Here is a 9,108-nt window from a genome sequence, read left to right as displayed (position 1 = left end):
TAAGTTTTCGGAGTTCTCTCTCAGAAATTTGCAAAGTGCGTTTATTCTCCTTTTTTTTACGGAATACAGCTAATAAACTTGCAAATCAATAAAATATAAACACACCCATTTTTCTGCTTGTCTGGAAAATCGTTTATTTTTCCACTTGATTTGTATACGGGATCGCCAGCAACTGTGCCTCGCCTCGCCGGAACTCATCTTTAAGATTTCTTAAACCAGTAGGGAGTCCTTTGCTAATTACCCGGTCAGATCAACAGACTTCATAGCACCCAAATCCGCTCATTTACAAAGGCGGACACATTGTAAATCAAAGAAAAGCTTGACGCCCGAGTCAATTTACTCCTAAATCATACTTTGTGAATGATGAGACGGAGGCTTGGGTCTGTTTTCAATGGGAAAGCTCTTCGCACGATCAGTTGGCATGATCTATTTATCATGGATCAACGATCAAACTAAAACTAAGATCAGGGGCTGCCAGTTTTAAAGTGACTTGGAAAAAATGAAGTTCTCGTAATTGCGTCCATGTCTAACTATCCAACACAGATCTAGAGTCGGTGTATAATGAATTCCAAGTACTGGAGCCTCATGTAATTAACTCTATCCTATATAGATCCAAAAATCGAAATCTTTCATCAGATTTTTATCGAAAACAAATTAAAAAATTTGTTTTTAACTAAATGTTGTAGTGTTTTCTCAGCTGACGAGATGGAGTGGTTGATATGCTAGTATCAAACATTTAGGGTCGGAGGCAAATATACATTCTGATCAAAAAGCTTTTAATATACTGAATACTCCTGACTCACCTGCTTCTGCACAAGAGATTAGAGTAGCATTGCCCTCTCTCTCACACTTCACACCCCTCAAATACATTTGATAAATTGTGATAAATTGAGTGAGGAGAAAAGACTTCTTCCTGCAAACGCCTTTAGGTTCTCTGTTTCCCACTTGTGTGTGTGTTTTTTTAAACGTATTTTCAGATCACAAGTTGTTTCTAAGTGGTTTGCGCGCGATGCCAAGAGGTCAAAAGAGCCCTGGAGGCTAACCTTTTCCTTTCTGATGTGAAAGAGTCCTTACTAGATTGGATCAAACCTCTGGAGTCAGGGATTTTGTCAAAAGCACAATCGGGCTGGCAAGCCTGTTTTGAAATCTCATTTCTTAACATGCGGCACTTTCCCTTGGTAGAAGCCAGAATGTCAAACAGTGGTCTTAGCATTGGCGGTTCCCTCATGTAGCGCGACGCAATTTCAACGTGAAGAAGTTCGTTTCTAAGCCTCTGCACTTGTAGTTGTTCACGTTTCAGATCTGTCTGCAAACGGTGGATTCGCTGTTCGTTAGACTCGCGGGTAAATGAAGTGAATTTCGTGTCGTCATTGGCGGATCTTGCAAATGTTCCTTGCACGCCATAATTCGTGTTGGTGTGAGTTTCATGGTGGAGTACAGCTTTTGTAACGTGATTTCTTGGGTCCACTGTTTTGTATCGATCTTTCGATTGGTTAAGTTTTCTTTCCAAATTATGAAATATGCTGAAAGGAACGGGAACATTTGCGGGCTCACTACTGATGTGCTCTCTTGATCGACGCTGTCTCCGGATTTGAATGAATTTCAATTCTCTAATGTAACCCGAGTAACCTAAAAGAGCTCTCCACTGTCGCGCAAGGTAAAGAGCTTCGAAGCCTTTTACGGCGAAGTCCGGCACTAGCCGCAGAATAAGGTTGAAATTTGTGTCACGTGGTTTCTTTGACAAGTTCATGTTGTGGACTGCTTCGGAACTCTCTGCACTCAGTAGTCTGTGATCTATGGGGCCTGGTTCGAGTAGGTAACTCCACTTCTCGAGAACTCGACCCAATGCCTCGGAAAAAGGGGCAGCTTTGTCATCACTAAAGAACAGGTGAAGAGGTTTGTAAATTGAGAGGAGGAATTGTTCGTAAAGCTGTCTGGATTCGAGACAAGCTTGAAGGAATCTGATCAGCATATCTGTTGGTTTTCCTATTTTTGTTATAGTCTTCTTCTTCCCAGGGAGGTTTTGTTCCCAGTGAATAAGATCTTCAATCTACAGATAAAAGGGATAAAGAACCCGTTAGTGGCACACTTACCATGAAATGTAGTGTGAAGCAATAAACTTAAGTAAAAGGAATTGAGCGCGTTACGAATAATTGCCTGAGCCACTCTGGAAGATTCTATCCCCTAAAAATTTCAAATTCGCGGTTTCATGCTTTGCCAAGTGTCAAGCCTTAAACTAGCTTCAAATGTGACAAGCACCTACCCATTCAAAGTTGTTTACCTGTTTTGCGGACACGAGTTGCGTTACAGAAATATCACGCAATCTCTGACATCTCCATGATTTCCAGAGAGAAGTAATTTGTTTTAATCGGCGGTAGAGATCTTCCAAAAATTGATCTTTATCAATTAAAAACAATTCCAATTCCTCTTCAAAACGGCGCAGTTCTCTATCTAGTTTCGCCTCCTGGGCCGCCTGTGACACTTCCTTCCGATCTTCTAACTAAAGAATGATGAACAACGATTGAAAAAGTCATATCAAAACTTAAAATAGATGTAAATACGTACAACTCAGTGGGTAGTGTATGTTCACAGGAAATAGTATGTTATTCAAAATAATCTTGGGCGGGTTCGGAAGTACATCATCTGGCAACAATGGAAGTCAGGACCGTGTGTGCGTCAGTGTGAAAAGAAGGTCTCCTAACCCAGAGTCACCGGAAGCACACTTAATGATCTAATATTGAGCTTACTTTAGCCCAGCTGTTTTTGATTATGATAATGATGCATTTATATTGTATTCTCCATATGAATATGCTTCATGCTCCTTACAACACTTTGTGGGGAATTTTGGCCAGACTGTACTGAGCAGTTTAAAATTTTCGAAAGAGAAATTTGCGATGGCCTTACTAAGTTAGGAAGTTTTGCATATTAGGACACGAAGTTTTCATAGCCGAGTTAATTCGTTCTTTATTCCTCATTGTCTTACTTTCCCCATCACAACAAGTGACCTATAGCTATATACTTCGAATTCCTGACGATTTACAAAATCTGTATATCATTATGCTATTATGGTATCTGAGGAAGCCTTTTCATAATAACCAGGGTTTTGTACAACTCGTCCCCCTGAGAGGGGAGAGTAGGAGTGGTCACTAGGAACGAGGTTGTACCGTAGGGGGAACTGACTGGGGACGACCTGACAGGGGAGAAGAGGGGAGGAAAGTAGGTAATGGCGAACCAAGAGTCTCGACACCCAAAGAGATTTTAGAAGACAAGAATAACCATGGAGACTTAAACTGAAAGAAAAAGACTTGAATGAACAAGATTTCACGACGTCCAGCAAACACACTCTTAATTTTATCGGAATTAAGCACGGGATCAGGCAGAATTCCTCGAGACTAAAGACGATTTAGTTATTTGAACCCTCAAATCGCTTTAATTTTAAACCTTGGTTTAGAAAGAGTTAATTATGATAAAAGTAAAAAATATTCGTGGTTGTTCGTAATTGCACTTCGAGCCACCCAATCCATTAAATTAGGTAAAAAAAAAAACCGTTGATGAAGGTAGTAGAACTCGATTGCGCGACACATTTAAGTGAATGTTTCAGTTTCGCCTGACTCTAGGATGGGCAAAACAATCCAGCATCTTCATAAGAATAAGAAATTTAACCCTAAATCAAAAACGCATCTTTGACCGACGCAATTCAAAGATACAAAGATACTTTGCCCGCCCGAATTAATTTGCGCCCTGTAGGAAAGAGTGTAAGTACTAATTACATTTGTTGTAAAAAGCCAAAGACCACAATTTCTATTGATTCACCAGCCAAGTAATCCGATTTGAGTATTGTGGAATAACAAACAAATATGAGTTTATCTTGGTCTATCGATATCCCTCTTAGAAAAAAGATGCCGGTAAACCAATTAAAAGTATTCACGCAGCGCTGTATTGAAGTCGGCTTTGAGGTATAGAAGGGAGTTGGATTAACTAAAAGAATTTACTTTCAATTGTAAAAGATAGACACTCGAGACCCTTCTCTTTCCATTCCTCATAATTCTTGGATTTTGGTCTTCCAAACGTGAGGAGAATATCTGAACGATTTCGTCGAAAATTGTTTGTGAGTTTGCACCTAGCGACATCCATAACAGTTTACAGGCTTCGTTCATCATGCCAGCCTTCGTTCATCATGCCAGCCTTATGATAGTCTTTAAAGTTTTAACCATTGGGAAAGGTTCAAAAGTTGTTCAATAAATTTTAAACTATATACTTACAGTTGTCCCAGATTTATCCAGCAAAAACATCACTTCCAAGCACTACAGCTAAAAGCGCTTTCGTTTCACTGCAAAGTTTTAAAAATTATTTCTCTGAGCTTACTGTGGTTTTATGATCGTATCATCAAGGTAAACACGCTTTTATTACAAATCTTTCCGATCAAGATCGCTGACAAATATTTTGCTAGCTACTGGCTATTCGTTTCTAAGGAACATTCCCAAATTGGCGATAATTAGCGGTCTTTAGAGATCACCTTTTATCCACTACATGTTGTTTATGCTAAACATCTACTGAACTGAGTTTCACGAAAGCTTTGTTAGCAGCGCTAATGAAGTTTCCCGCTGGGATAAACAGCAAATGTATTTGTAATTGGCTAGACAAAGATATAAAAAAACCGGGCGGACATTTTTTTTTTTTTTTTTTTCCCCATGAACCAGCCCTCCACAGCGAATTAATAGATTTAAAAAGTGCAATGGATTAGCATAAAAACTGTCATGAATCACCGATTTAAAAAAAAAAAAAACACTTTTCATTCTTTGCTTATATTTTCTTAAGCGCTGGGCAGGATTACGGTAAAAAATGTCGAGAAACCCTTTCTTGCCAAGAAAGCAAAAACGTCTTAAGTGAAGAAGCACCTCAAAAAACGTTCATGCAAACGTTTCTCCGATACCTTCCTTGCCTAAAGACAACTAAAGGATTGTGTGTCAATGAATGTAGCGATCTAAATATAATATGCAGCTACGAATGGTCAAAATTGAGCTGAAAGTTATCTTAGAAGATAAGAAAGTTCGTGTACATCAAAGAGCTGATAACGAGGGTATGTGTATTCTTTTTAAAAAGGGAAATAAGGTTTCGCACCAAGTAATAATTAATACTTATGTAACTTGATATTCGACGGATTTGTCACCCTCAACGTTTTCATTTTCGATCAGTATCTTTACATTTCTGTGAAAACGTCAGCCAATGTTTCAAGAGTACCACAAATCATTGTGAAACCAATTTATTGTTGACATAATCGTTTTTCTCAGAAAAAAAAAATTTTAATCCTACTTTTGTTCAAGCATAAATACTGCTCTAAATACCGTTCAACCAAAGTCATGGCTAAGACTGATACAAACTCAATCAATAATTTTATATAAATTTATGAAAAATTTAAATTTCATAATTCTGTACATACTCTTACAATAGCCAATAAATTTTATTCCATTTCATATAAGTAAACTAAGCACTCTATTCGTTTCTCTTCTCACGAAAACCTTTTTACCCTAACATCAGTGTCCATATTCTCCATAAGTCTTCCCCTTTCGTGCTGAAATGGAGAATTCGTTTAACCCCAACCCAATAGGGTTAAAAGGGCTTAATAAATCCCAAATCCCTTCTGTCTTTGCAAACTGGTAGCTGTGATTCGATTTTAAATCAAGTTCGAATTCTTATATAAAGCACAATTGATTTCTCTTTTCCCCATCACAGTTTTCCACATTTTCAATTTCACAACCCCGCGCATACTGGAAAATAACCAGTCAAATTTTACGTTATCTCCTTTCCTTGACAAAAATATGTATCAGCGCACTGAGCAATTGTTACTGTGGCGAGCGAGGTATGTGTTTGGTTCACTATGTGAACACGTTGTTCTTTTTCCATTTCTTGTTGGAGCAACCATTCAACGTATAAGTAGGCAAACAAAACAATGGATAAGGAAGGAAATAGTGATACATTTTCTTTTGTGAGTGGCATCCCAACGATGACTCAATTTAAGAATAACACTCTTGACAAAATAATCATATTAACTCAAAAATTTTCTCATGCAAGCGCTCAATTTTCTCGCTGTGGAGCAGGCGTAATTATTTGCCAGCGAGTGCCAAGTAATTTGATAACGAATATTATGGCTGCCATCTTTGATTTTAATGGCAGCGGAAGGCTGGGGAGAGTAAAAATTTCTACCGAGGGGGCGGTCGACGGTCAAGAATAAGGAGAGGGGTGGGGTAGGGGAGTGAAGATTACACCGTCTTTTCTCCCCCGCCCCCTACCTCCACCGTCCACTTTTAGCGTTAGCTCGCACCAACAAGACGCCTGCACTACAGGCTATCAATTTTCTAATCGGACCTTCTCGTTTATCAGCTTTCATTATTTCCTATACTCTTGTTTCACAATATCTTTCATTGATCTAAGGATTTTAACGTATGGTAAGGGGGATAAGAGAAAAAATATTTCTATCCAAGCTTTCGGCCGATATGATTCCAATAAAACAGTAATTGACCAAACAAAGCTTCTTATCTGCGAGGTGAAACTGCAGCTTTAAATACCCTCCTAATCCTTGAAATTCTCTCCAGTGAACGTTTTTCCTCGAGGTGTCTTCATCCTACACACGTGGCGTCTCTTGTCTTAAAACGGAATCGTTCCCAAGCTCCCGACTATTTCCCGTTGTGTTTCCAGTAGCGCTTGCTCCTCAACGTAGTCTAGATCAACCGAGGTCACAGTTTGTCTGTTAACCCCAGCTGCAACTAGAATGAAAATGACAATAAAAATAACAATCACCATGATAATATCATCATCATACACAACATCACAGTCACACACTTGGCTGTGCCTCATTTGCCATGTTTTTGTTCTTACCATAATGTTGACGTTATCTGTAATCTATCACTGGACAGACGCACAGCAACGTGGAATTTATTCGTTAAGTAGCGCACAAAAGAGGGAACGAGCAGTCCAAACAATAATTCATTGAAAATTGGGGACTTTATGTCCCTAAAACACGTTTTACGAAATTTTAAACAACAACGCTTTGGAAAGATTGGAAATGCAGTCGTTCCAACCGCTGTGTCACTAGCTGCAATATGCCCCTCTGCGTGAAATAATATCAAATGCCTTAAGTCTTACCGCTATTTCTCAGAGTGTTCATCAGATTTGTCAAAGGTAAGAAACTTTCTGAATCGGAATCTGGAGGTAGTGAAAAGAGAGACTTTAAGAAGAATCTACTCATTAAGTCCCTCAACACCCAATAAATGTATTGCCGTAACGGCTTCAGGCGAGAAGAGGAAGTTTTCGATGAAGTGTTGGTAAAAAAACAACTGTAATTGAAAAGGCAAAGAAAATAGTTGATAGTCAGACTCAGTTTTTGGCGCCGTAAAACGCCTAGGTGTCACCACGTCACAACCGGTTTGAGTAACTAATCAGTCAATGACTCCAAATTACAAGCAACATCGCACAGATAAAGCTTGACAATCAATCGAGAATGAAGATGAGGAGGATGGAATGTGGGGCACTGGGTCAGAAGCTCATATCAATCTTCGACAGAACACGGGACGAACATTCGATTCTGGTCAACGTCTATTTGATATATAGGCCAGGACGGTGGGTGACACAAGACAGTTATAAGCTTCTGATGACACTTGATATGAACGGACAGTGACTGCCCTTCTTGCCCTTGACTTTGAAAGTAAAGAGCATCGACCCTTGATGAGAAACATGCGCTAGAAAATTAATTTCGTTTACAATTTTCATAGAACAGAGTTACCTACCGGCGTCCACGAGTGTAAACCCACTAAGAAGGCTGTTTCCTCTGCCGGTATGATGACCTTCCGAATTTTCTCGGCCTTTATGAGAATAAATAAAGGAATAAGGGACTGAAGTATCGAACGATTGAGGGAATGTTGGTCGAAATCGATTCATAAAAACGCCGTTGGACCATACCTCCTGACGAGTCTTTGTTTAACAAGTCCTCCACGAGCCTCTGAGAATATAACCTAACAGAGAGAGAGAGAGAGAGAGAGAGACAAGAGGTAAAATAACAAACCGAGGTAATCAAATAAAACTTTATTAAGGAAACGTGTCTTACTGTCTTACAGTAGAACATGTTTTCGTATAAACTACTCACAAACCACAAAGCTACTACTTGGCGGAGAGAATCATATTGTGAGGGACGTGTTTCATACACAAATGTACTTTGGGCGTGAATGGCATCGCGCCTCACCTGGCTTTAAAAGGATGATCCCAGCGCAGTAAGGCCTCTTTAGCAAGAGTCTAAGAAAAAACAGTAGATTTGTATCGACTAAATCAAGAAGACTACTGGCAAATCAAACGAAACTATTTCCAAATAGCTAGCTCAGTGAGGTAAAGAGTACTACGCATATTTCAACATTTGCGTGTTTCGGTAAAATCGTTACACCGACAAGAAAATGCATATAAAAATCGTATACAACCAATGAATTTGATTGTGAAGTAACTTTTACTAAAAAGCGACTCTTACACATTGCAGTTTAATGTAAACAAAGCCAACTAAAGCGGACTTGACCCTTAACCAACACTGGCACAAACTAAAAGAAAAAGATGCTTATCTCCAAGTTACTCCCGAAACCCTTGACTGTAAACAAACTTCCCGCCCATTTAAGCTTCTCCAAAAGTTCGGTCTCTACCGACTACAACAACCAACCCTAGAGGGTGACTGGGTTCGTAAATTAATTGATTACGTATTCTAGAACGTCACTATGCTTTCTTGAGATTTCCAGAAATTCCATTTCACAGTCTCTCTCCAAAACACACAATCTGTGGTTAGGCTAGCTCCCTGAACAAAGGGAATCAACTTACATGCTTCAAGCGACAAATGATTCGAAAGACAAACTCCTCCTCGTCTCGTTCACCTTGTTGGAATTCTGCAGGGAAAAAATGATAGAAATGTGCAACTTTCGATGAAAAACATCACATGCTACTATCAGCTACTCTAGTGGAGGCAGCTGAAAGAACAAGCGGAGACTCTCAGGAGTATGTCGATTACAGTTGAAACGCGTTTCGTTTTCAACGTCAAATTTTACCAAGATTTACTCGGCCAATGTGCCAGTATGAAAA

General features: G+C 39.3%; 2 protein-coding genes across 3 annotated transcripts in view; both read right to left on the bottom strand.

The window, feature by feature from the left end:
- Nucleotides 1-755: 755 nt before the first annotated feature.
- Nucleotides 756-4,428, bottom strand: LOC113673259 (uncharacterized). Its single transcript, XM_027189640.2, has 3 exons — nucleotides 4,263-4,428; nucleotides 2,282-2,500; nucleotides 756-2,050 (listed from the first exon to the last, which is right to left on the bottom strand). Exons 1-3 carry the CDS (start codon nucleotides 4,290-4,292, stop codon nucleotides 992-994), a joined length of 1,308 nt encoding a protein of 435 aa, XP_027045441.2. The 5' UTR covers nucleotides 4,293-4,428; the 3' UTR covers nucleotides 756-991.
- Nucleotides 4,429-5,247: 819 nt separating this feature from the next.
- The window catches only part of LOC113673263 (gamma-secretase-activating protein), a 21,550-nt gene continuing 17,689 nt past the window's right edge, over nucleotides 5,248-9,108 (bottom strand). For both annotated transcript variants that reach the window (XM_089191354.1, XM_089191353.1), the window contains exons 34-39: nucleotides 8,851-8,915; nucleotides 8,237-8,286; nucleotides 7,957-8,009; nucleotides 7,785-7,859; nucleotides 7,144-7,203; nucleotides 5,248-6,764 (exon numbers count right to left, since the gene is read on the bottom strand). In XM_089191354.1, coding sequence (XP_089047480.1) covers nucleotides 6,646-6,764; nucleotides 7,144-7,203; nucleotides 7,785-7,859; nucleotides 7,957-8,009; nucleotides 8,237-8,286; nucleotides 8,851-8,915 — 422 coding nt within the window. In that variant the 3' untranslated portion in view covers nucleotides 5,248-6,645. The remainder of the gene's footprint in view (nucleotides 6,765-7,143; nucleotides 7,204-7,784; nucleotides 7,860-7,956; nucleotides 8,010-8,236; nucleotides 8,287-8,850; nucleotides 8,916-9,108) is intronic.

Source organism: Pocillopora damicornis, chromosome 13 (genome assembly GCF_964200805.1).
Source record: "Pocillopora damicornis chromosome 13, jaPocDami1.2, whole genome shotgun sequence".
Classification (NCBI taxonomy): Eukaryota; Metazoa; Cnidaria; class Anthozoa; order Scleractinia; family Pocilloporidae; genus Pocillopora; species Pocillopora damicornis.
Note: the sequence above shows the minus strand (reverse complement) of the source record. Positions and strands in the feature narration are given on the sequence as shown.

Excerpts from the sequence above, each read along its gene's own strand:
- LOC113673259 (XM_027189640.2), bottom strand. The coding sequence starts at position 4,292 with ATGTTTTTGCTGGATAAATCTGGGACAACT. Across the intron at positions 2,501-4,262 it reads TGGATAAATCTGGGACAACT|TTAGAAGATCGGAAGGAAGT; the intron begins GTAAGTATATAG and ends ATCATTCTTTAG. Across the intron at positions 2,051-2,281 it reads AACTCGTGTCCGCAAAACAG|ATTGAAGATCTTATTCACTG; the intron begins GTAAACAACTTT and ends TTTTATCTGTAG.